At 42.2% G+C, this 27,917-nt stretch overlaps 1 protein-coding gene across 3 annotated transcripts in view; it reads right to left on the reverse strand.

Moving 5' to 3' along the window:
• The window catches only part of LOC134338771 (adhesion G protein-coupled receptor F4-like), a 140,910-nt gene extending 113,738 nt beyond the window's left edge, over window positions 1-27,172 (reverse strand). For 2 of the 3 annotated variants that reach the window (XM_063034842.1, XM_063034826.1), the window contains exons 1-3: window positions 27,049-27,172; window positions 1,463-1,516; window positions 1,186-1,318 (exon numbers count right to left, since the gene is read on the reverse strand). In XM_063034842.1, coding sequence (XP_062890912.1) covers window positions 1,186-1,290 — 105 coding nt within the window. In that variant the 5' untranslated portion in view covers window positions 1,291-1,318; window positions 1,463-1,516; window positions 27,049-27,172. The remainder of the gene's footprint in view (window positions 1-1,185; window positions 1,319-1,462; window positions 1,517-27,048) is intronic. The other variant, XM_063034834.1, reaches the window with a different exon arrangement.
• Window positions 27,173-27,917: the final 745 nt, after the last annotated feature.

Genomic DNA, 27,917 nt, shown 5'->3' on the forward strand with positions numbered 1-27,917 from the left:
TGGCTGTTTAACCCCTTTCTTCTTCCTGGCTATCACCCAATCTCCTATGTCCTGCACCTTGGGTGTAACTACCTCTCTGCACATCCTATCTATCACCCTCTCAGCCTCCTGAATGATTCAGAATTCCTCCAGTTCCAGCTCCAACTCCTTAATGCAGATTGCTAGAAGCTGCAGTTGGATGCACTTCTTGCAGTTGTAGTCATCCAGGACACTGGAGATCTCTCTGCCTTCCCACATCTTGCAAGAGGAGCAATCAACCACCCTGCCTGGCATCTCTACTGCTCTAACTGAGTGGATATAAAGAAGAGAAGGAAAAAAAAATTACCTGGAGCTTTTCTTTTTTTGCTTTCTCTGACTGAAGACTTTCATTGCTGAAGTCTCGAGAGCTGAAGCATCAAGAATACCAGTCTAATTCTGTTCACTCTGACGATGGCCACCGCGACAATGGCCACTATGCTTGCCTTCCTATAATTTGCTCTTGCTAATCAATCCCAAACACCAACTGGTCACTGGTCAGAGCTCAACCGTCATGATCCATTGCTGCCTTTTTCTACCCAGTCTACCAACCTGATTGAAATCCCCTCCTCTCAAACTACTGAGGTCACGAATAACTGGCTTTGGAATTCAAAGATTCAAAGTGCATTTATTATCAAGGTATGTATGCAGTATACACCCCTGAGATTCATCTTCCCACAGACAGCCACAAAACAAAGAAAACCATGGAACTTGTTCAAAGAAAACATCAAACACACAACATGCAAAAAAGAACAAATCACACAAACAGCAAAAAATGAGCGAAAAACACAAAATATAAAACATTAAACCACCGTCAGTGAAACAGTCTAGGAATGTTTAGTTCAGTTTAGTTCAATTTTGCACTGTCATTTGTTGCTTGCAGGCCACAGAGCTAGTCTGCCCTGATCAAAACCGCACAAAATAGCAATTAAAAAATGAGTAATCAGAAACCAGAAACACATACAACATGAACTACAGATTTTTCATTATTTCACCGACCACCTGCATGTAAAAAGTATATGACATATTTTGCATTAATTTGCCTGAGGAAGGAATTGATTATTTCCTTGATAACAGGAGAGTGAAAAATTTAAGCACATTATTGCGAAGCTCTAATCTTTGCGGTTAATATTTTCAATTGAAAAATATTTATCAGAAGTGGGTACTTACTGGAAGAGGAGAATCTGAACTATGTAGTTGATCAACTTCAACTTCAACATGTTGACAGAAAATAATAAGCAACAGGCAGTGTAATACAAGCCTGACTGATAGCATCGTCACAATTGTCTTTACGCTGGATTTACTAGAAGCATAAATTGAAGCACATGATTAGAAAGTAAAAGCTATCTAGCATTCTTTGCTATTTATTTATGGTGGAGACAAACTGTAGCTTCAATACAGCACGGAAAATTTATTAACTGGAGGTATGTCCTCGCCTTTTACTTACTGTCATTCATACATCCCTCCTGTACGTCAAAATCAAAGTGCAGATGCTGGAAATCTGAAATAAAAACACAATCAGAAAATACTGAAAACACTCAGCAAGTCAGGCAGCATCTATGGAAAGAGGAACACCTGTGCCACGTGGTAACGAGCGCAAGAATAGCATGATCAGGCATATTAATGCATGGCTGAGAGACTGGTGTAGGGGGCAGAACTTCGAGTTCCTTGATCATTGGGGCCTCTTCTGTGGGAGGTACAAAAAGGACGGGTTACACCTGAACCCAAAGAGGTCCAATATCCTAGCAGGCAGGTTTATTAGAGCTGTTAATGAGGGTTTCAACTAATTTGGCAGGGGGATAGGAACCAGAGTGATAGGGCTGAGGAAGGGGAAAACAGAAATAAATCAAAGATAGTGTGCAACAGAGATGATAGGAACAACAGGCAGGAGATGAGACATAATCACAGCCAGTGGGATGATTTACAACAGAAAACAACAAATACTGGACTGAAGGTATTGTATTTGAATGTACGCAGCATAAGAAATAAAATGGACGATCCTGAAATTCAGCTACAGATTGGCAAGTATGACGTTGTGGCCATCCCTGAAATTTGGCTAAAGGATGGCTGCCATTGGGAGCTGAACATCAAGTATATATGATGTATCAGAAAGATAGGTCAGTAGGCAGAGGGGGTGGTGTGGCCCTGTTTATAAGAAATAATAATAAATCACTAGAAAGGGATGACATAAAAGTTGGAACAATTTTATTCATACTGGAAAAAATGGTTGAACTACATAACACCTCATAGGCCTGATTTCATCCTCACAAGTCAATGAATATGTTGTAAAAAAAAGATCACTCCCTACTCTGTACATAGTTTTCTTCTTTCGATTGTTCTTTCTTTCCTCTCTATAAGTGTATACCTCAAGTAAATATTATGCGGAGATTTGTGACAAATATTATATGATATATATGTACACTATCTGAAATACATCTTATGGAAATGTTTGTTTGATGATGAAATTCAATAAAAAACAAATTACAAAAAAAACGAAATGGCAAGGGTAAAAGGACCCTAATGGCAGTTGTATACAGGGGGGATGTGGATTACAAATTGCGGCAGGAAATAGAAAAGGCATGTCAGAAGGGCGATGTCATGATAATCGTTGGGGATTTTAGCATGAAAGTGGATTAGGAAAACCAGGCCAGTACTGGACCTCAAGAGAGAGAATTTGTAGAATGCCTAACGGATGGCTTTTTAGAACAGCTTTTTGTTGGGCCCACTAGGGGATCAGCTGTGCTGGATTGGGTGTTGTGCAATGATCTGGAGGTGGTAAGAGAGCCTAAGGTTAAGGAACCCTTAAGGAACAGTGATCACAATATGATCGAGTTCACTTTGAAATTTGAAAAGGAGAAACTAAATTCCAATGTGTTGGTACTTCACTGGAATGAAGGAAATTACAATGGCATGAGAGGGGAACTGGCCAAAGAGAGGGCATACAAGGAAGCTAAAGATAGTGGGAAGATAGAGGATTGGGAAGCTTTTAAAAATTTGCAGAGGAAACTAAAAAGGTCATTAGGAATGAAAAGATGAATTATGCAAGAAAGCTAGCAACTAATATCAAAGATACTAAAAGCTTTTTTAAGTATATAAAGAGTAAAAGAGAGTTGAGGCAGATATAGGACCAAAAGAAAATAACACTAGAGATACTTAATGAGAGGCAAAGAGATGGCAGAGGTATTTTGCATCAGTCTTCACAGTGGAAGACATCTGCAGTATACCGGACATTCAAGCATATCGGGGAAGTGAAGCAGGTCCAGTGAAAATTACGACTGACAAGGTCCTCAGGAAGCTTAATGGTCTGAGGGTAGATAAATCTCCTGGGCCTGATTGAATGCACCCTCAGGTTCTGAAGGAAGTAGCTGGAGAGATTGCGGAGGCATTAAGAATAATCTTTCAAGAATTGATAAATTCTAGCACATGACTGGAAAATTGCAATGTTACTCCACTACTTAAGGGTGGGAGGCAGCAGAAAGAAAACAGACTGACTCTGGAGACAGATTGTCCACTGACATCTTCTACAAGACCACTGACTCTCATAACTACCTCGACTATACCTCTTCCCACCCCGCCACATGCAAAAATGCCACTCTCTATTCCCAGTTCCTCCGTCTCCGCCGCATCTGCTCCCAGGATGAGGCTTTTTGTTCCAGGACATCTCAAATGTCCTCTTTCTTTAAGGATCGTGGTTTCCCTTCTGCCGTCATCAATGATGCCCTCACCCGCATCTCCTCCACTTCAGCCCTCACCCCATTCTCCCGCCACCACAACAGGGACAGAGTTCCCCTTGTCCTCACCTACCACCCCACCAGCCTCCGGATCCAGCACATTATCCTCTGCAACTTCCGCCACCTTCAACAGGACCCCACCACTAAGTACATCTTTCCCTCTCCAACCCTCTCCACTTTCCGCGGGGATCAGTCCCTCCACAACTCCCTGATCCACACGTCCCTCCCCACGGATCTTCCACCCGTCACTTATCCCTGTAAGCGTAAGTGCTACACCTGTCCCTACACCTCCTCTCTTGCCACCATTCAGGGCCCCAAACAATCCTTCCAGGTGAGGCAACACTTCACTCGTGAGTCTGTTGGGGTCATCTATTGCATCCGGTGCTCCCGGTGCAGCCTCCTCTACATCGGTGAAACCCGACGCAGATTGGGGGCCCGCTTCATCAAGCACCTCCGCTCCGTCCGCCAAAACACACAGGATCTCCCAGTAGCCACTCACGTCAACTCTCCTTCCCACTCCCATTCAGATATGTCCATACACAGCCTCCTGTACTGCCATGATGAGGCTAAACTCAGGTTGGAGCAGCAACACCTCATATACCGTCTAGGTAGTCTCCAGCCCCTTGGTATGAACATAGAATTCTCCAACTTCCAGTAATTCCCTCCCCCTCCCTTCCTCTATCCCTATTTCACTCAGCCCCCTCCCCCAGCTGCCTATCACCTCCCTTATGGTTCTGCCTCCTTCTACTACCCATTGTGTTTTCCCCTATTCCTTCTTCACCTTTCCTGTTGATCACCTCCCTGCCTCCCTTCCCCCACCCCTTTATCTTTCCCCTTACTGGTTTTTCACCTGGAATCTACTAGCCTTCTCCTTCCCACCCTCCCCCCACCTTCTTTATAGGGCCTCTGCCCCTTCCCTCTTCAGTCCTGACGAAGGGTTCCGGCCTGAAACGTCGACTCATCGTTTCCACAAATGCTGCCCAACCTGCTGTGTTCCTCCAGCGTGTTGTGAGTGTTGCTTTGACCCCAGCATCTGCAGAGTATCATGTATTAACTATAGACCTGTTAGCCTGACATCAGTGGTTGGGAAGTTGTTGGAATCAATTGTTAGGGATGAGATTACGGCGCACCTGGAGGCACATGACAAGGTACGCCAAAGCCAGCATGGTTTCTTGAAAGGAAAATCCTGCCTGACTAAACTATTGCAATTTTTTGAGGAACTTACAAGCAGGGTAGACAAAGGAGATGCAGTAGATGTGGTGTACTTGGATTTTCAGACGGCCTTTGACAAGGTGCCGCACATGAGGCTACTCAGCAAGGTAAGAACCCATGGAATTACAGGGAAGGTACTAGTGTGGGTGGAGCATTGGCTGATCAGCAGAAAACATACAGTGGGAACAAAGGATTCCTATTCCGGCCGGATGCTGGTTATCAGTGGAGTTCCACAGGGGTCAGTGTTGGGTCCACTGCTTTTTCCGATGTATGTCAATGATTTGGACTATGGGATTAATGGATTCGTGGCTAAATTTAGCAATGATACAAAGATAGGTGGAGGAGTGGGTAGTATTGAGGAAACAGACAGCCTGCAGAGAGACTTAGATAGTTTAGGAGAATGGGCAAAGAAGTGGCAAATAAAATACAATGTTGGAAAGTATATGGTCATGCATTTTGGTGGAAGAAAAAAATGGGCAGACTATTATTTAGATGGGGAGAATTCAAAATGCAGAGATGCAAAGGGACTTGGGATTCCTTGTGCAAGATACCCTCAAGGTTGACCTCCAGGCTGAGTCAGTGGTGAAGAAGGTGAATGCAATGTTGGCATTCATTTCTAGAGGTATAGAATATAAGATCAGGGATGTGATGTAGAGGCTCTATAAGGCACTCGTGAGATCACACAGAGTATTGTGTGCAGTTTTGGGCTCCTTATTTTAGTAAGGATATACTGACATTGGAGAGGGTTCAGAGAAGATTCACGAGAATGATTCCAGGAATGAAACGGTTACCATATGAGGAACGTCTGGTTGTATTCCCTGGAGTTCAGGAAAATGAGGGGGTAATCTCATAGAAACATTCCAAATGTTAAAAGGCCTGAACAGATCAGATATGGCTAAGTTATTTCCTATGGTAGGGGACTCTAGGACAAAAGGGCATGACTTCAGGACTGAAGGACGTCCTTTTAGAACTGAGATGTGGAGAAATTACTTTAGTCAGAGAGTGGTAAATCTGTTGAATTTGTTGCCACAAGAGGTTGTGGAGGCCAAGTCATTGGGTGCATTTAAGGCAGAGATAGATAGGTTTCTTGATTAGCCAGGGCATCAAAGGGTATGGGGAGAAGTCATGGGAGTGGGGATGACTGGAACAATTGGATCAGCCCATGATTGCATGGCAGAGCAGACTCGATGGGCTGAATGGCCTACTGCTCCTATATCTTATGACCTTATGGTCCAGCACCCTTTATCAGCACTGGTCTTATGGAAAATTAAGTCTGTGTCGTCAGTGTGAGAGAGCAGATTTCTAATAAAATACATTGGAATGGGACTGCTGGAGCAGGGAATAAACTAAATTAAACATAAGCTTATGATAATATAGCATAGATCAGGGGTGGTGACATGTGTGCACATGATAGCACATGCAAAACTTTTGTTAGCAGGCAATATGCAGTGCTACTCCTCTTTAAACCCCATTCATACCATAAAGATACATAATGATTATCTTTACAACCCAAGAGCAGCTAGACAGCTGCATGAATGCATGATGCTGGAAGATATGATTTTAAATCCTCATAAACCTGGTGTATACGTCAGTACCTAGTTTGTAAATGACTGCACTCCAGTACATTTTTTTTCTTCTGGATATTCAGTGATAATAACAGTCAATAATGTATGTAGTTTAGCGTCTCCATGAATTTTTTTTGCAATAAACATTAAAACTATGGTATTTAAATTCATGGGTAAGTTACTTTTAAATTGTGTTTATCTTTTTCAGGTTGTTCAGAATGTCAGATACACCAGGAAAAAAACAAAAACATTCAAAAAATGGGAGAACCAGCACATATTTTCACAAGTGATGGAGTGAAAGATTTAAGAAGGTGATAGAGCATCATGCATCTTATGTTCTTAAACAGTGGCATTATGAAACTGTTGAGAAATGGCTTTGCGATGAATGTGAGCAAGAAAAAACTGAACACATTTCTTGCGAAATTGGCAGCATCAAAAATGCAGTCAGATATTTTGATGACATCTATTTTAGATAGATCCAAATTAGTTCTGCTAATTTTGAAGTTTCAAGGATTATTGCTAAACATGGAAAACCACTCGGTGATGCAGAATATGTTTAAAAATCACAGCTCCATTCTGCCATTTTTCCCAGACAAAGAAAAATTATTTAGCAAAATAGAGTAACAGATAAGATATTAGGCCATAAGATATAGGAGCAGAATTAGGCCATCTGGCCCATCGATCTGCTCCGCGATTCAATCATGGCTGATCATTTTTTTTACTCTCCTCCTCAACCCCAGTTCCCGGCCTTCTCCTCGTAACCTTTCATGCCATGTCCAATCAAGGACCTATCAATCTCTGCCTTAAATACACCCAGCGACCTGGCCTCCACAGCTGCACGTGGCAACAACTTCCACAAATTCACCAACCTTTGGCTAAAGAAATTTCTCCGCATCTCTGTTTTGAAAGGGTGCCCCTCTATCCTGATGCTGTGCCCTCTTGTCCTAGACTCTCCCATCATGAGAAACATCCTTTCCACATCTACTCTGTCTAGGCCTTTCAACGTTCGAAAAGTTTCAATGAGATCCTCCCTCATCCTTCTGAATTCCAGTGAGTACAGACCCAGAGCCATCAAGATGAGGGGCCCAAAACTGTTCACAATACTCAAGGTGAGGCCTCACCGGTGCCTTATAAAGCCTCAGCATCACATCCTTGCTCTTGTATTCTAGACCTCTTGAAATGAATGTGCTTGCCTTCTTCAACACCGACTCAACCTGCAAGTTAACCTTCAGGGTGTTCTGCACAAGGGCCCCCAAGTCCCTCTGCATCTCAGATTCCTGGATTTTGTCCCTGTTTAGAAAATAGTCCACACATTTATTTCTACTACCAAAGTGCATGACCATGCATTTTCCAACATTGTATTTCATTTCCCACTTTCTTGCCCATTCTCCTAACCTGTCCAAGTCTTTCCGCATCCTACCTGTTTCCTCAACACTACCTGCCCCTCCACCAATCTTCATTTCATCTGAAAACTTGGCAACAAAGCCATCTATTCCATCATATAAATCATTTATATACAGCATAAAAGAAGTGGTCTGAACACCGACCCCTGCGGAACACCACTAGTCACTGGCAGTCAACCAGAAAAGGATCCTTTTATTTGCACTCGCTGCCTCCTACCAATCAGCTAATGCTCTAACCATGTATGTAACTTTTCTGTAATACCATGGGCTCTTAACTTAGTCAGCAGCCTCATGTTTGGCACCTTGTCAAAGGCCTTCTGAAAGGAAGTGAATATACAGCATCCACTGCATCCCCTTTATCCATCCTACTTGTAATCTCCACAAAGAATTCCAACAGGTTTGTCAGGCAGGATTTTTCCTGAAGGAAACCATGCTGACTTTATACTATCTTGTCCTGTGTCACCAAGTACTCCATCTCCTCATCTTTAACAATTGACGCTAACATCTTCCTAACCACTGAGGTCAAGCTAACTGGTCAATAATTTCTTTACTGCTGCCTTCCTCCTTTCTTACAGAATGGAGTGACATTTGCAATTTTCCAGTCCTCTGGCACCATGCCAGAGTCCATTGATTTTTGAAAGATAATTTCTAATGCCACCATAATCTCTAACACTACCTCTTTCAGAACCTTAGGGTGTAGTTCATCTGGTCTGGGTGACTTTATACCTTTAGGTCTTTCAGGTTTTTGAGCACCTTCTCTCTTGTAACAGTAACTGCACCCACTTCCCTTCCTTCACACACTACAACGTCTGGTATACTGCTAGAATCTTCCACAGTGAAGACTGATGCAAAATACTCATTTAATTCATCAGCCATCTCCTTGGCCCCATTATTATTTCTCCTGCCTCATTTTCTAGCAGTCCTATATCCACTTTGATATTATTTGCTAACTTGCTTTCATATTTCATCTTTTCCTTTCTAATAATTTTTTTAGTTGCTCTGTAGGTTTTTAAAAACTTCCCAATCCTCTATCTTCCCACTAATTTTTGCTTTGCTGTATGCCCCTCCTTTTGCTTTTACAATAGCTCTGACTTCCCTTGTCAGCCACGATTGTATTATTTTACCATTTGTGTATCTCTTAATTTTGGAATACATATGTCCTGCACCTTCCTCATTTTTCCCAGAAACACACACCATTGCTGCTCTGCTGACATCCCTGCCAGCAGCTCCTTCCAATTTACTCTGGCCAACTCTTCTCTCATACCACTGCAATTTCCCTTACTCCACTGAAATACTGCTACATTCGACTTTACTTTCTCCTTATCAAATTTCAAGTTGAACACAATCATATTGTGATCACTGGTTCTCAAGCGTTCTTTTACCTTAAGCTCCCTAATAACCTCCAGTTCATTACATAACACCTAATCCAGTATAGCTGATCCCCTAGTAGGCTCAATGACAAACTGCTCTATATTACTGATTGCAATAAACAGGGTAGAATAGCTAACAAAAGATATTAGTTCCTGTAAATTTATTTCCACAGATGTTATGTAATTAGCTAGGCTAGCCATTATTGCTTAATTGTGTAGGTGTGACGAAATATGTAAAGAAATGGCTAACTTGGTAACATTACCTCAACATATTTCTGATCGTGTCCAAGATATCCTGAAGTGGGAGGGTGAAGAGCCAGAGGTCCTGGTACATATAGGTACCAATGACATAGGTAGGAAAAGGGATGAGGTCCTGAAAGAAGAATATAGGGAGCTAGGAAGGGAGTTGAGAAAAAGGACCGCAAAGGTAGTAATCTCGGGATTATTGCCTGTGCCACGCGACAGTGAGAGTAGGAATGCGATGAGGTGGAGGATAAATGCGTGGCTGAGGGATTGGAGCAGAGGGCAGGGATTCAAGTTTTTGGATCATTGGGACCTCTTTTGGCGCAGGTGTGACCTGTACAAAAAGGACGGGTTACACTTAAATCCTAGGGGGACCAATATCCTGGCAGGGAGATTAGCGGGGGCTACTGAGGTGACTTTAAACTAGAATGGTTGGGGGGTGGGAATCAAATTAAAGCGGCTAGGTGTGAGGAGGTTAGTTCACAACAGAGGGATGGGAACCAGTGCAGAGAGACAGAGGGGTGTAAAGTGAGCGTAGAAGCAAAAAGTACAAAGGGGAAAAGTAAAAGTGGCAGGCCGACAAATCCAGGGCAAGCATTAAAAAGGGCTAAGAGAGTTGTAAAAGAGCGCCTGAAGGCTTTATGTGTCAATGCAAGGAGCATTCGTAATAAGGTGGATGAATTGAAAGTGCAGATTGTTATTAATGATTATGATATAGTTGGGATCACAGAGACATGGCTCCAGGGTGACCAGGGATGGGAGCTCAACGTTCAGGGATATTCAATATTCAGGAGGGATAGACATGAAGGAAGGGGAGGTGGGGTGGCGTTGCTGGTTAAAAAAGAGATTAACGCAATAGAAAGGAAGGACATAAGCCGGGAAGATGTGGAATCGATATGGGTAGAGCTGCGTAACACTAAGGGGCAGAAGACGCTGGTGGGAGTTGTGTACAGGCCACCTAACAGTAGTAGTGAGGTCGGAGATGGTATTAAACAGGAAATTAGAAATGTGTGCAATAAAGGAACAGCAGTTATAATGGGTGACTTCAATCTACATGTAGACTGGGTGAACCAAATTGGTAAAGGTGCTGAGGAAGAGGATTTCTTGGAATGTATGCGGGATGGTTTTTTGAACCAACATGTCGAGGAACCGACTAGAGAGCAGGCTATTCTGGACTGGGTTTTGAGCAATGAGGAAGGGTTAATTAGCGATCTTGTCGTGAGAGGCCCCTTGGGTAAGAGTGACCATAATATGGTGGAATTCTTCATTAACATGGAGAGTGACGTAGCTAATTCAGAAACAAAGGTCCTGAACTTAAAGAGGGGTAACTTTGAAGGTATGAGACATGAATTAGCTAAGATAGACTGGCAAATGACACTTCAAGGATTGATGGTGGATATGCAATGGCAGGCATTTAAAGGTTGCATGGATGAACTACAACAATTGTTCATCCCAGTTTGGCAAAAGAATAAATCAAGGAAGGTAGTGCACCCGTGGCTGACAAGAGAAATTAGGGATAGTATCAATTCCAAAGAAGTAGCATACAAATTAGCCAGAGAAAGTGGCTCACCTGAGGACTGGGAGAAATTCAGAGTTCAGCAGAGGAGGACAAAGGGCTTAATTAGGAAGGGGAAAAAAGATTATGAGAGAAAACTGGCAGAGAACATAAAAACGGACTGTAAAAGCTTTTATAGATATGTAAAAAGGAAAAGACTGATAAAGACAAATGTAGGTCCCCTGCAAACAGAAACAGGTGAATTGATTATGGGGAGCAAGGACATGGCAGACCAATTGAATAATTACTTTGGTTCTGTCTTCACTAAGGAGGACATAAATAATCTTCCAGAAATAGTAAGGGACAGAGGGTCCAGTGAGATGGAGGAACTGAGCGAAATACATGTTAGTAGGGAAGTGGTGTTAGGTAAATTGAAGGGATTGAAGGCAGATAAATCCCCAGGGCCAGATGGTCTGCATCCCAGAGTGCTTAAGGAAGTGGCCCAAGAAATAGTGGATGCATTAGTGATAATTTTTCAAAACTCGTTAGATTCTGGACTAGTTCCTGAGGATTGGAGGGTGGCTAATGTAACCCCACTTTTTAAAAAAGGAGGGAGAGAGAAACCGGGGAATTATAGGCCGGTTAGCCTAACGTCGGTGGTGGGGAAACTGCTGGAGTCAGTTATCAAGGATGTGATAACAGCACATTTGGAAAGCGGTGAAATGATCGGACAAAGTCAGCATGGATTTGTGAAAGGAAAATCATGTCTGACGAATCTCATAGAATTTTTTGAGGATGTAACTAGTAGAGTGGATAGGGGAGAACCAGTGGATGTGGTATATTTGGATTTTCAAAAGGCTTTTGACAAGGTCCCACATAGGAGATTAGTGTGCAAACTTAAAGCACACGGTATTGGGGGTAAGGTATTGGTGTGGGTGGAGAATTGGTTAGCAGACAGGAAGCAAAGAGTGGGAATAAACGGGACCTTTTCAGACTGGCAGGCGGTGACTAGTGGGGTACCGCAAGGCTCAGTGCTGGGACCCCAGTTGTTTACAATATATATTAATGACTTGGATGAGGGAATTAAATGCAGCATCTCCAAGTTTGCGGATGACACGAAGCTGGGTGGCAGTGTTAGCAGTGAGGAGGATGCTAAGAGGATGCAGGGTGACTTGGATAGGTTGGGTGAGTGGGCAAACTCATGGCAGATGCAATTTAATGTGGATAAATGTGAAGTTATCCACTTTGGTGGCAAAAATAGGAAAACAGATTATTATCTGAATGGTGGCCGATTAGGAAAAGGGGAGGTGCAACGAGACCTGGGTGTCATTATACACCAGTCATTGAAAGTGGGCATGCAGGTACAGCAGGCGGTGAAAAAGGCGAACGGTATGCTGGCATTTATAGCGAGAGGATTCGAGTACAGGAGCAGGGAGGTACTACTGCAGTTGTACAAGGCCTTGGTGAGACCACACCTGGAGTATTGTGTGCAGTTTTGGTCCCCTAATCTGAGGAAAGACATCTTTGCCATAGAGGGAGTACAAAGAAGGTTCACCAGATTGATTCCTGGGATGGCAGGTCTTTCATATGAAGAAAGACTGGATGAACTGGGCTTGTACTCGTTGGAATTTAGAAGATTGAGGGGGGATCTGATTGAAACGTATAAGATCCTAAAGGGATTGGACAGGCTAGATGCGGGAAGATTGTTCCCGATGTTGGGGAGGTCTAGAACGAGGGGTCACAGTTTGAGGATAGAGGGGAAGCCTTTTAGGACCGAGGTTAGGAAAAACTTCTTCACACAGAGAGTGGTGAATCTGTGGAATTCTCTGCCACAGCAAACTGTTGAGGCCAGTTCATTAGCTATGTTTAAAAGGAAGTTAGATATGGCCCTTGTGGCTACAGGGGTCAGGGGGTATGGAGGGAAGGCTGGGTTCTGAGTTGGATGATCAGCCATGATCATAATAAATGGCGGTGCAGGCTCGAAGGGCCGAATGGCCTACTCCTGCACCTATTTTCTATGTTTCTATGTTTCTATATTACAGGGGCTGAGATATACAAGGCAGTAGTGAAAGAACTGTCTGGTTGGCGTCAACGTATCAAAAATATTTTCCATGACAACTGATGGTACACCAAGCATTTTCATTGACATAGTCATTGTTTTCAGTGAGAAACTTAGTCAAGTCGAATTGTAGGAGTAGGCTTACTGAAGAAACCCGTGCTGTGTGCATAGCTCTCAATACAACCAAATACAAGCTGGATAAAAAATATTAGCCATTGTGAGTGCAGCAACAGATGTCTCACTGAGAGTAAGGCACATTTATTTTCCTTTCCTTGATTTTTTATGTTGTAATTTCACACACATTTTCTATGGTATATACACAGTACAATATCAAGACTGTTTAGAAATTTTATTTTTCAATTGCTTTAAAATATTAATACAATATTAATAAAAATAGTAATTTTTGAACAAGTTTTCTAAATCCTTTATTTCAAAGTGTCATTCTTCTATTAATAGTAAAGCAATGTAAGTAAGACCCCCCCCATTGGTCATGACAAAATCAATATACAATCCGGAATACAAGTCAGGGAGGGAGAATATGGAGAGCAAGCTATTACCCATGCAGCAGATGAATTCAAAGGAACAGCCGATTCCAATACAGTTTGGCATCAGCAGCATCTCAGGAATTGACAGTCAGCATTGAACTCAATGTAGGACTGCCTCGGGGACTCCAGGTCGAGATTTTTTTTCCTCAGGGTTACTTCTGAAACGTTACCCATGAATGGGCATAACCGCAAGGTCACAGAAGTTTGAGATCAGTTTTCCCTCTCCTAGATGAGCCCCATGGTTGACGAGCCCCATCTGATCGAAATGACTTGTTTTAAGGCGCCAGTAACCTGCCTTTGCCCCTTCTCCTGTCAGTAGAAAGTTCCACCAGGCTTAGTAGCTAAGCCACATGTGAAGGCCAGGAGGTGGACTTGGTTGTCAGAGGCTATTTGAGATGCATGCCATTAAGAGCATGTAATAGGTCATGGTAGCTTATAACCACTAACTCCACCAGCTCTGACAACCCTAATGATCCCTCCCCTGGCTATGACAACCTTAAAGAAAGAATTTTTCATCATAGACTGAACTAAAAAGAGCTAACTTCAGAGAATCCGAGCAGCCAATGCATTCCTGATACAGGCCAATTTCCATTCAGTGAATTTCTACCAATACAACGAATTATTGTTAATTCAACCAATTAACAATACATTGAGGTTGCGCAACTTTCCTACACACATCCATTGCATGAGGCGAGAGAATTAAAGTAGATAATCTCTCTTGTAATCATAAGGAAGTGGGGGAACATCTTTGTTTTGTTGATATAGGGCAAAGGTGTTGTTCATTAACTTGTGGAATGTAGATTAACACATGCAAACTGGTAAAACAAGTAAGCCACCATACCAAGATTTTTGCAGTCAAAGCAGCAATTATAATATTGAAACTACTCATGTTACTCTTCTGTGCAACAGTCTCAATGTTGTGGACGTAAAATTATCAGCAAAGGAAACTGAAATATAAACCTATTTTAACACACAATACCGCAATTCTTCTCCTTGGAAATAATTCCTAAAGTTTAGTGATCTTAACCACCAGAAATTCTTATTGCTAAAGTTATCAAAACAATTATTTTGACCTGTTTTCTAGTGAGTTGCAGAGTTTTTCTACTTTGATTTTACTTGTTACCCACCAGTAAAGTATACAGGAAAATCGTAACAGATGAGAACTTCATTGCTTCTTATGAGATATTCAGCTGCCTTCACTGCAGTTCTGTTTTATGAAAGTCTAGATCAATAGTAATAGAAGGCTACCCGATTCTAGATGTGATTAACCCTGTGCTCCTGGAGAAGCTACATCTTCAAGCAAAAATTCAGCCCAATAAACAAGTGTGGGACCTAACATTCTAACTTTGGACTGGACACTGTTACGGCAACTCAGAAAGACATATAAAGAAATACTAAATGAAAAATCAAAAAGAAACTGAGGATTTTAGAGATCTGAAATAAAAACAAAATGCTAGTAAAACTCAGATCAGGCAGCATCATTGGAAAGAGAAACAGTTAGAGTTTCAAGTCCATAAACGCTGTTCTTCCGAGTTGTGATGTAGGGTTCTGGACCTGAAAAAGTAATGGATACAGCCCAGTCAGATAAAGCTCTCCTTACCTTAAAGCACATCTACAAGAAGCGCTGTCACAGGAAAGCAACACCCATCGTCAAGGACTCCCACCATCCAGGTCATGCTCTTTTTGCTGGAAGGAGGTCCAGGAACCTGAGGTCCCACACCACCAGGTTCTGGAACCGTTATTGCCCCTCAATCATCAGGCTCCTGAACCAGAGTATACAACTTCACTCACCCTATCAATGAACTGATTTCACAACCTATGGACTCACTTTCAAGGACTCTACAACACTTATTCTCAATGTTTATTTATTGTTATTATTTTGTTTTTCCTTTTGTATTTGCAGAATTTGTTGTCTTTTGCAGATTGGTTGTTTATCCATCTTTGCATGTAATCTTTCATTGTGTTTCTTTGTATCTCTGTGAATGCCTGCAAGAAAATAAATCTCAGGGTAGTGTATGGTGAATATATGTACTTTGAACTTCGAAACTGTGGCTATTTCTCTTTCCACAGATGCGCCTGACCTGCTGAGTTTTTCCAGCTTTTTCAGTTTTTATTTCAGGGAAGTGGAACTTTACTGTCCTGAGGCTAGTCAGCAAAGAATGTGCAGGAATTGTGCTGTCTACTTTTGGAACACAAGCTGTTGTATTGCATTTGCTTTTAAACAATGGACCTGTGGAAATTATAATTAGACCTTCATATTGCTCAGACAGAGCAAATGTGTGCACACTGTACCATAAGAATCTCTTTCCAGCACGTTACTGTGTTTGGTAGCAATAGAAGAAAATGCAAGTCACCCTCTAATATGTATGTAGGCCCTCCCTTTCAAAATCTGCCCTTTTTATCCATTCAGAAAGCACCATGGTACAGGATCACCTCAGAAGCATTGCTGCAGCAGTTCACAGGAGACTTTAAACAGGATTGTTGCTTTTCAATTGATGCCACAGCTGTATAACCAGAAACAAAAAGACAAAGCAAACGGAGTCATGGAATCTGACAGAGATATAGCACAAACAGGCCCTTAACCACCATTAACCACCTGCTTACACAAATGCTACGTTAATCCCAGGTTTTAAATTCTCCCCGTATCCTCATCAACTTGCCGCACACTCTACTAGGTGGCTAATTAACCTTCCAAGACCCACATCATTGTGACGTGATATGAAACCAGAGCACCCAGAGGAATCCCACATACGTATACAGGAGCTCCCTGAAGGAGAAGGGGAAGAAGGGCTGAGCGTCAGAGCTCTTACACCCAGGGGTTCAGGAAGAAACACAACACCTTCTAAACATACGAAAAAGCATAATACCTGGAGGCTAGCATTTTGTAAAGCAGTGATGATGGAGAGTGGTAAATCCCCTCCTTCATAATCTGTGGCAGTTACAGAGAAGGAGGAAGTGCACAGTAACTGAGAACGAATGGAAGAGGCACTGTCCATTGTTAAAGAATTCCTCACAACTCAGTAATTATCTTAAGTATTGTGCTCCATTTGCTCCACCCAGTCACAGAGGCATTTCTTTCTAATTAAACCAGATTTTGAATATGACTTGGAACCTCCAATGGTCGTATTCCGATACCTGCCAATAAGCAACAAAAAATCCCAGGAATTCCTTTTATGCCGAATTATCATCATCATTATGTGCCGAGGGCGATCATCGTCTTGATTGTTCTTGGCTAATTTTCTACAGGTGCCATTGCCTTTTTCTGGGCAGTGTCTTTACAAGACCGGTGATCCCAGCCATTATCAATACTTTTCAGAGTGTCTGCCTGGCATCACTGGAATTGTGATATGCACCAGCTGCTCCCATGGTTTCCAGTAACCTGACTGGAGGACTAAGCAGGTGCTACTCCTTGCCCAAGCATGACCTGCAGGGTAGCAGAGTACCTTACAATCCCTCTGATAGATACCCATCTCCACCCCACCACCCAATAAGATGACCAATTCCTCTTCTCCACTGGAAAGGTATTTTACAAGGGTATTACATTAAACTCTATCCAATATGGGGTTAATGAATATGCAGAGTATTAGGAAGATTGCGAAAGCATTGGTGACATACTCTCTTGGCTGAAAAGGTTGTCAGATTAGAATGTTAACACATCACCACTGCCTTACCAATTAGATTTACAGGTAGAATAATCCAGCATTAGTTACAAAGCCCAAGGAAATGAACAAAGTTCTGACTGGTTTCCCCACGTGTTAACTATAAGCCTATTAACATCTGTCATTGACATAGAACACAGAAAACCTACAGCACAATACAGGCCCTTTGGCCCATAATGCTGTACCAAACATGTACTTGCTTTAGAATTCTCTAGGGTTACCCACAGCCATCTATTCTTCTAAGCTCCAAGTACCTATCCAGGAGCTCTTAAAAGACCCTATCGCATCCGCCTCCACCACAGTCGCTGGGAGCCCATTCCACGCACTCACCACTCTGAGTAAAAAACTTACCCCTGACATCCCCTCTGTACCTCCTCCCAAGCACCTTAAAACTGTGCGCTCTTGTGTTAGCCATTTCAGCCCTGGGAAAAAGCCTCTGACTATCCACATGATCAATGCCTCTCATCATCTTATACACCTCTATCAGGTCACCTCTCATCCTCCGTCACTCCAAGGAGAAAAGGCTGAGTTCACTCAACCTAGTCTCGTAAGGCTTGCTCCCCAATCCAAGCAACATCCTTGTAAATCTCCTCTGCACCCTTTCTATGGTTTCCATATCCTTCTTATAGTGAGGTGACCAGAACTGAGCACAGTACTCCAAGTGGGGTCTGACCAGGGTCCTATATAGCTACAACATTACCTCTCGGCTCTTACACTCAATCTCACGAATGATGAAGGCCAATGCACCGTATGCTTTCTTAACTACAGAGTCAACCTGCACAGCAGCTTTGAGTATCCTATGGACTTGGACCCCAAGAACCCTCTGATCCTCCACACTGCCAAGCATCTTACCATTAATACTAATTCTGCCATCATATTTGACCTACCAAAATGAACCACCTCACACTTAACTGGGTTGAACTCCATCTGCCACTTCTCAGCCCAGTTTTGTATCCTATCGATATCCCGCTGTAATATCTGACAGCCCTCCACACTATCCACAACACCCCCAACTTTTGTATCATCAGCAAATTTACTAATCCATCCCTCCACTTCCTCATCCAGGTCATTTATAAAAATCACGAAGAGAAGGGTTCCCAGAACAGATCCCTTAGTCACACCACTGGTCACCAACTTCCATGCAGAATATGACCCGTCTACAACCACTCTTTGCCTTCTGTGGACACGCCAGTTCTGGATCCACAAAGCAATGTCCCCTTGGATCCCATGCCTTCTTACTTTCTCAATAAGCCTTGCATGGGGTACCTTATCAAATGCCTTGCTGAAATCCATATACACTACATCTACTGCTCTACCTTCATCAATGTGTTTAGTCACATTCTTCTTAGGCATTGGTATAATTGAAGCCTGCTTGAAGCAGGTGGGTACTTAAGACTGCTGAAACAAGATGTTAAGATATCAGTGAACACTCCTACCTGTTGATCAACAAGGTCTTTAGTACTCGGCCAGGTCTACCATCTGGGCCGGATGCTTTCTGTGGGTTCATCTTCCTGAAGGATGCTCTCATGCCAGCCTCAGAAACTGAAATCACAGGGTCATCAGAGGCTGTATGCAAGTTTGTGATGGCTCCTCCAGGTTTTGCAGGTCAAAGTGAGCACCGAAGAAATTATGCTCAAATTATGCTCAGGAGCAAAGCCTTGTAATCACCTATGTCACTTGGTTTCCCCCTGTAGGAGGTGATAGCATTCAAGCACTGCCACTGCTGTCGAGGATCCTTCAGTGATTCCAGACTGGTCCAGAATTGCCACTTTGACAGTGAGATGTACCTGGACCTCTTGTATTTCACTTGATTGCTAGACCTGAATGCCACTGATCAGGCTGTCAGCAGATTGCAGATCCCAGGGTCCACTCACGGTTTCAGGTTTGGGAAGTCTCTGAATGATCTTGTGGAGGCTCTCGTCTATAACTGCTTTTATAAAAACTGTGGCTACCGTAGTGTATTAATTCAGATCATCTGATGAGTCCTTGAACACAGCCCAGACCACTGACTTGAAGCAATCCTGTAGCTGCTCCTCTGTCTCGTATGTTAGGACCCCTGCCACTGCAGGTTATATATATGTTGATGAACTGGACAGAGGTTTCATCAAACAAACCTGACTGAAGTCCCTATGATTTGAAATGCACCATAGTGACCTGTTTCTTGTTAGGTGACAGCAGCGTTCAATATTTTGAGTGCTTTGAGTTGAACAGTGATTTGCAAAGAATAGAGTGGGGAGTTCAGTTTAGGTGATAGGAGTTGTTACAAGCCAGTGAACTGTCAGAATGCAGCTTAGGTAGAATAACAGGAAGAGCCGATCTGCTATTCAGCAAGAAAACTAATCGACAGCTTGACAAAACTAAGTGCGTACTAATGAGAGGTGGCTTAGGGTTTGTAACATTTAATCCTACTCAAGAGAGAGTTTTAAGGAGCCGTTGGCTTTTTCTATAGGTGATCTCTATATTGCTCCCCGGTGGAGAGATGTGATTACTGTACCTGAGAGCAGACACAACATCATACTGTAGAAGTTTAGTGCAGCAGGAATTTGTTGTAAAATCAGCATCCTGACTGACTGTGTCACAGCCTGGTATGGGAGCTATACTACCCTCAGTCGCAGGGCACCGCAGAGAGTGGTGTGGACAGGCCAGTGTATCTGTGAATGTGAACTTTCCTCTATTCAGGACACTTACAGCAGCAGGTCTTGAAAATGGCCCAGAGGATCATCAAGGACTCCAGCCAACCCAACCACAAGCTGTTTCAGCTGCTCCGACTAGTAAGTCATAACCAACAGGCTATGGACAGCTTCTTTCACCAGGCCATCAGATTTATCAATACACTGTGATCTGATTGCATATCTGACTATACATTGTATCTGACTGTAGATGCAAGTACACAAAACAATTATGTATACAATCTTCATGTTTGAGCAATAACCTTCCATATTTCCTTTCCTTATGGCTTGTACTTTGCGGTAGGGAGACAAAGATTTTTACTCCCTCATGTTGTGAGATGGATGTAAGAAATAAATAGAAATTACAATATTGAGATAATACAGCATTGGTGACAATTAACTCCCAACATTGCTAGAGTGTGATGACTGTTCATAATAAACTAACATGCTATAAAATAAACTAAATCTCAGCTTTAGCTATCTTTATAGTAAAGTTATTGTTTAAAATATGAAGCATCCATGTTAGGCAAGAAAAAGACAGTATGTCTGGAGGACCTCCAATACAACACTGACAATATTATCATATTTTGGGAAATAATGCCTCTTTTAGGGGAAATCCTATTCTACCAACTTTGTCCGGTTTATGCTGTAAAGCAGGTGCAATGACGCTTCTCCTTTGTGGAAGCAGTTGGTGTGTTACAATACATGAGTGAAAGGAGTCTCTGGGGATGTGCCCGAGGACAGCCAGGGTGCTGGTAGTAGCCAGTCAGGTGATCCTGCCACGTCCCTGGTGGTTCAAACATCCTAATGCAGAATTCTGGCAAAAGATTTGTGTGAATCCCTAATTCTCCTGTTAAACAAAATAATTTGGAATTAAAATTCAAGAATCAATTAGCATTACCTGGCAGCTGAAATGGAATTTGAACACCGAAAACAGATGACACTAAAATCTATTATGCAAAATGGATTGTCAGGTTGCAGATAAAGCTTCAAATCCTTAATTCCAATCTTGCTTCTGAATTTGGTCAAAGACCCAGGACATTTTTCAGAAGGATCACTGTGGCAAACAATAATTCAATCCTCCAACCAATGCTGCTTCTAAAACTTCATTCAACCTGCTTAGTTGTTGATAATGCTAAGGTTGACCCTTTCAATTTTTTTTCAACACTTTATTAGTAAAAGAAAAGACAAGGAGGAAGTTGAGTGTTATAGGAATAATAGTGGGGTTTTAAATTATGCAGAGAAGGACATAGTGGATACACTTAACTCAAATTTTGCTGAAGTATTCACCTGCAAAGATGCTACCAATTTGGCATTAAGTGTACAGAAAAATAAGGTTCTTTTAAGTGACAGAGATCTTAGAAAGTGAGCTCCTGCTTCAGCTGAGAAGGCTGAAAGTTAATAAATCTCAGACAACATATATTCAAGGGTACTTAGAGGTCTGTGATTATATATACAAACCACTAACATGTATTTTTTAAAAGTCATTGAAGACTGGTGAAATGTCTAGGTACTGGAAATGGGCAAACGTTTTCCCAGTATACAAGGGTGACCACACTGACCCTAGTAACTATAGGCCAGTAAGCGTAACTCATCTCCTTCTACCTTAGGCCACAAACTTATCAATCACCCCTGATGAGTTATTAACTTCAAACTCTCTGCATAATCACTCAAAGAGTTGAGCCGTATGTGCATGTAACGAGAGCCCTACAACTCACCTCCTTCTACCTTAGGCCACGAACTTATCAATCACCCCTGCTGTGGACACTTTCTGGAGGTCCAAGATCCATATGCTCCACAACCGCTGGACTAAGTGTGTAAACGTAGGAGGGGACTATGTTGAAAAATAAATGTGCTAGGTTTTCTAAAATTAAATCCTTCTACCTTAGGCCACGAACTTATCAATCACCCCTCATAGTGTGAGGGATGTGGAGGCACTGGAAAGAGTCCAGGCAACTAAACTCAATCCAGGACTGCGGGGTATGAGCTATGAAGAAAGTCTGAAATAATTAAATTGTTTTAACCTATAAAATGACTGGAGATGTGATAGAAATGTTCAAAATCATTAAGGGTCTAAGTAAGGTGGATGCCAGCTACTACTACAAAATTAATCCATGATCAATGACACAGGGCCATAGCTGGAGACCGGATTAGGGGGAGATTTAAATGAGATTATGAGGACACTCAGTCCTCATTTATTGTCATTTAGAAATGCATGCTTTAAAAAATGATACAATGTTCCTCCAGAAAGATATCACAGAAACACAGGACAAACCAAGACTAAAACTGACAAAACCTCATAATTATAACATATAATTACAACAGTGCAAAGCAATACTGTAATTTGATAAAAAGCAGACCATGGGCATGGTAAAAAAAAAAGTCTCAAGTCCCGATAGCCTCATCATCTCACACAGACAGTAGAAGGGAGAAACTCTCCCTGCTATGAACCCCCAAGTGCTGCAAACTTGCCAATGCAGCACCATTGGAAGCACCCGACTGCAGCCGACTCTGAGTCTGTCCAAATACTTTGAGCCTCCGACCAGCCCTCCGACACCGAGCACCATCTCTGCCGAGCGTTTTGACCCCGCCCTGGCCGCCGAGCAACAAGCAAAGCCGAGGACTCGGGGCCTTCCCCTCCGGAGATTCTGGATCACACAGTAGCAGCAGCAGCGAAGCAGGCATTTCAGAAGTTTTCCAGATGTTCCTCTGTGCTCTCACATCTATCTCCGTCAAATCAGGATTGTGCACGGCACCCTACTTGACAGATAACATTCACCGGAGTGGCCGCTGCGAGCTGCGTTGCGCCGCCATCTTCTCCTCCTCAGATTTCAGACTAACATCAGGAAGCATTTCTTTACACAGAAAGCTGTGGGCCCATGGAACTAATCATCTAGTTGTGTAGTTGAAAGTAGTAACTTGGAGACTTTCAAATCTAAATTTGATAGTTATCTCAACACATTCTGTGAATAGGAATTTGGCAAGCTGTTTTGAGCTGAATGACCTGTTCTTGTCAAAAACGTTCTAATGTTCAGTCACATACATGAGATCAAAAACTTTAAAACCAATTAGAGTACCGTGGAGAGCATTCTAGCTCGTTGCATTACCATCTGGTATGGAGGAGCCAACGCACAAGATTGGAAAAACCTACAGAGAGTTGCAAACTCATCCAGCTCTGTCATAAGCACTAGTTCTCCTGGCACTGAGAACATCTTCATAGAGCGATTCCACAAAAAGGTGGCATCCATCATTAAGGGCACCCATCACCCAGGACATGTCCTCTTCTTATTGTTACCATCAGGAAGGAGGTACAGGAGACCACACTCAATGTTATAAATATTGCAACTAACTTTTTTAAAGTATTGCACTGTACTGCTGCTGCAATACGACAAATTTCATGACATATGCTTGATTCTAATTCCTTTATTTATTCTAATTCACTTTGTAGCAGCAGCATCTCATTGAAACCTATGGAATATTGAAAGGCCTAAATAGAGTGGACATGGAGAGGATGTTTCCTTAATGGGAGAGTTTAGGACGAGAGGGCACAACTCAGAATACAAGAACATGCCTTTAGAGCAGAGATGAGGGGGAATTTCTTTAGCTAGATGGTAGTAAACCTGTGGAATTCATTGCACAGATAGCTGTGGAAGGCAAGTCTTTGGATATACTTAAAGTCGAATTTGATAGTTTTTTGATTCGCAAGCATGTCAAAGAATACCGGGTGAAGGCATGAAAGTCCAGTCGAGAGGGATAATAAATCTGCCATGATCAAATGGTGGAGCAGATTCGATTGGCAAATGACCCAATTCTGTCTTATCATCTTATCGTCTTATCTGCTACTTCTAAGAGAAAATCAGGAGATTCTAATTGGGAAGCTATAATTTTTTTTTAAATGTAGACAAACTGAAAGAAAGCAAAAATTATCAATTAAATATATAACACTCTTCTGGATAAACAGATATATCTTGTAACTAGCTACTGCCTGAAAACTTTGGGCATCACTTGGGATGATATATGCCGAACAGATATGAAACTACCAATATGGTATTGGGGGGAGGTTTTCTCAACTTAAAATGTAATCTGAAATACTATTCTTGTTCCAGCAGTACCTCATGAACTTGTAAGAATGAATGTTTTTAGTACACATCTGTGTGTTTCAAAGAGTACTTCACAGTAGCTTCTTTGAAAGCACTTTATCACTGTGGTCATCCTTGGAGTTCTTTATTGTCACTCTTATCTAATAAGTAAAATTATACAGAGTGCAGCAGAACATGTAGCAAAGACTCTGTTGAGGTAGAGGAGCTATGTATATTACATATACATATGAAAAAGACAATGCTTTGCTCTGTAGTACCTTTATACACATCACACACCAGAAATTACAGTTATTAAGATCACTTAATATGAATGCTTATTAGGAATTTTGTCTTTGAAATGTGGTCATCTAAGTTCCAGACAAGCTACCAAATAAACACACAAAACACTGGAGGAACTCAGCAGGTGAGGTAGCATCTGTGGAACAGAGTAAACAGTCGACATGCATTCTTTTCTTCTTTCTGTCCCAGTCATATGGCTGGTTTTCTTCTTTTTTATGTTCACCACTTAATTCATCAATGAGAAACTGTGTTTGCAGACAGAAGGTAGCTTGCACTCCTTCCCTTCTCCCCCCCACCATCTTCTTTTTCCGGCTTCTTCCCCTTCCTTTCCAGTGTCTCCACCCAAAACATCAACTCTTTATTCCTCTCCATAGATGCAGCCTGGCCTGCTGAGTTCCTCCAGCATTTTATGTGTGTTACTCTAGATTTCCAGCATCTGCAAAATCTTTAGTGTTCAGTAAAATTTTTTAAAAACTGTTGAATTGAAAGTCTGGAATTTCTTTGACTCTCAGTAGCAATATTGTCAAATTGTGGTTCGGTTACTCTATTCCTTAAGTTTGAAACTCAAAATCAACAGCAGTAGGATAAATACATTGCTATATTAACTATATTAACTTGCTACAATATCCAACTGTATAATGTCTTTACAGTCGCAAGTGTCTCACATTTCCATGCAGTAAGGACAGCAAAATAAAATTTGATAGCAAATAATCAAAATGAAAAAATAAGTTTTAAGGAGTGTTTTAACTTGTTGGTCAGGACATGAAGGAATACATAGTCATAGTCATACTTTATTAATCCCGGGGGAAATTGGTTTTCGTTACAGTTGCTCCAGGGAGGAGGCAGCAGATTGGGGCTGAGAGGAAAATTCAACCAGCTATGATGAAATAGTGGAACAGACTCGATGGGCCAAATGGCCTAATTCTGCTCCTATACCTTATGGTCTTAATTGATGAAAGAGAGGTGACCAGGTCTATTAAGGGCGGAATTCCAAACCTTATTCGCTAGGCAGCTGAGAGTGTGCCTGCTAATGTAGGACAATTAAAGATGTGCAGATATATGGCAAGGTGAACAGGGGGAACGATTTTTGTATAAATATCCTGCTAATGAAAATTCACCTCTGCTGGATACACCTATCACTTGCCAGCTCCTGCTCCACCCTTCTTCCTCACCTCTGTATATACCACCCATCTCCTCTCTTTCTTTCAGTCCAGATGAAGGGTCTCCACTCAAAGTGTCAACTGTCCAGTTCCCTCTCTAGATCCCCCCGACCCAATAAATTCCTCCAGCAGCTCTTTTTTGCTCTGCAGTCTAGTATTTCCTTAAAATCACACTTGATAAAGTTCTCCCCTAATGTCTAGGGCTGATACTACCATATCACCACTAGAGTTCAGCACCTCTGTCCATATTTCAAATGCTCGATGATGTCTGGTGCTGAGTAGCCCTGGCAAAACACAAAACTGGGCATTGGTAATTAGGTTATTAGTTTAGGTATTTAATTGGTTCGGCACAACATTGTGGACTGAAAGGCCTGTTCCTGTGTTGTACTGTACTGTTCTATATTTTCGTATGTAATTGCTACTCAATCACACTGTCAACTACTCTGCTAATGAGTAAGAGTGGAAGGATGGTCAGTAATTAGTGGGATTGGTTTGGTCAATAATTAGCCAAGTTGGATTTGTCCTGCTTTTTTTTAAAACAGGACTTGGTAATTTTCCACAAGTGCGGGTAAATGGTCGTGTAGTGGTTGTACTGAATAGCTTGGGGTACTAAAGTTCTTCCTGCTCTCTATTTCTACTCCTTCCTATTCCCTCTGCCACATCTCTGTCTGCTTCCAGTATCTAACCTCTGACTCTTTCACCATTTAGATAAAATTTATCAATATATCAAAACTCTTGTTCTGAGGCAACATCAGGATTAAAATTAGGACTTTATTATTAAACAAAGGGAAGAATTCTTCTGATAACCTGTTTTCTTCTTTACCCAACCTGTTTCCAAATCTCTCAGGCAACACACATAAAAGTTGCTGGTGAACGCAGCAGGCCAGGCAGCATCAGGCTGCTTTAATATTAATCTACAATTGCAATAAGCACAAGAGATTCTGCAGATGCTGGAAACTCTGGCAAATTGATGGAGGAACTCAGCAGGTCAGGCAGCATCTATGGAGAGGAATAAATGGTCGGGGTTTCGGGCTGAGACCCTTCATCAGGACTGCTAAATGCTGCCTGACCTGCTGAGCCGCAGTATTTTGAGTGTTTCAGTCTTGTATTGTTCTGATTCCAACTATATTATTTTATATATTATACAGATGATTTTTGGCACTAATTATCTCTGTAATTTAATAGACAACCTTAGCTGTTTTAAAGCAAGAGGCATCGGACTGGAATTGTTCTCCGCAAATAAAAACAATCTGTCCACAATTCGCACTAGGATACTAGGGTGTCTCTGAAAAGTTACGCAGCTACTTTTCTGGATAGGTGAAGAATTGCCGCAAAAGCCCAGCGTTGTTTCCTGATCAAGGAGGCGGAGAGCTTCGAAGGGCGAAGGAGACCTGCCTTCCTCAAAAGTTTTGGTAAACTCATGTACTCCCTGTGTACATTCTCATTAACAGGCAAAGGAAATGTTGCAAAGTTATGCGAATTGTTTTTTAAAAAAAAGCTTTAACGTTAAGTTTTGGTTTTATAAACATCTTCCCACTCTTACCTTTTGTCCTCTGGAATGAAAGATGATGTTTCCGATCAGGGCTTGCCACTTGTGCCGATCGCTGGAAACCTCCGGAGAGATGTGTCGTTTTTAGATAACTACTTCCTCGTCAGCTGCGAAGAGGGACTATAGGCAAATGAAGCCCTGCCCCCCCTCCCCCAAACACGGCACTACCCTCTGGCAAAATCTACCAGTCGCTGGAAAACAACACCAGAGACCGAGGAGCAGCGAAGCGACAGTGAGTACTGGCGCGAAGCCAAAGATTGCTCTGAGAATGTACTCTCAACCCGAGGCTGATTCATTTACTTTCACGTGTTCGCGGTGATCACGAAGTTTTACTTCTCTGAGACACCGATTTATCTTTCATCATGACAGTTGGCACATTCATATTTAGTAACTATAGTTCCGCTGCTCGAGGCCAAACCAGAAGGACGAAGCAGCACAAGTCAGGCAGCAACGTCCTATATGATTTGTGTATTTATCTAATTCTATACAGTATATCGTGTTCATTTAAATATATACAAATTTACTTCTTTCACATTAAAAATATTATCCTTTCCCACGAGTGTTTAAAAGCATGAAGTCCTCCTTACGTCTCCACCAAAGGAGGTGCAAGGCATTGCCTCCCTCCTCTAGCCTGCAGGTCGCCCTTGGGGACGGTGCAGCGCCGGTTTAGCAGCTCCCCCCACCCCAACCACCAGTCAGGGTCACGTGAAGCCATGGGAGGACGTGGTGGATGATCCTCTTAGCGGCTCCCGGTTATACACGCACGCCAGGCAGACAGTCTGAAGAGTACAGTATCGATAATGGCTGGCGTCATCCACCTGCCCAGAAGAAGGCAACAGCTAACTGTTTCTGTAGAAAAATTT

The sequence above is a fragment of the Mobula hypostoma genome, chromosome 2, assembly GCF_963921235.1.
Source record: "Mobula hypostoma chromosome 2, sMobHyp1.1, whole genome shotgun sequence".
Lineage (NCBI taxonomy): Eukaryota > Metazoa > Chordata > Chondrichthyes > Myliobatiformes > Myliobatidae > Mobula > Mobula hypostoma.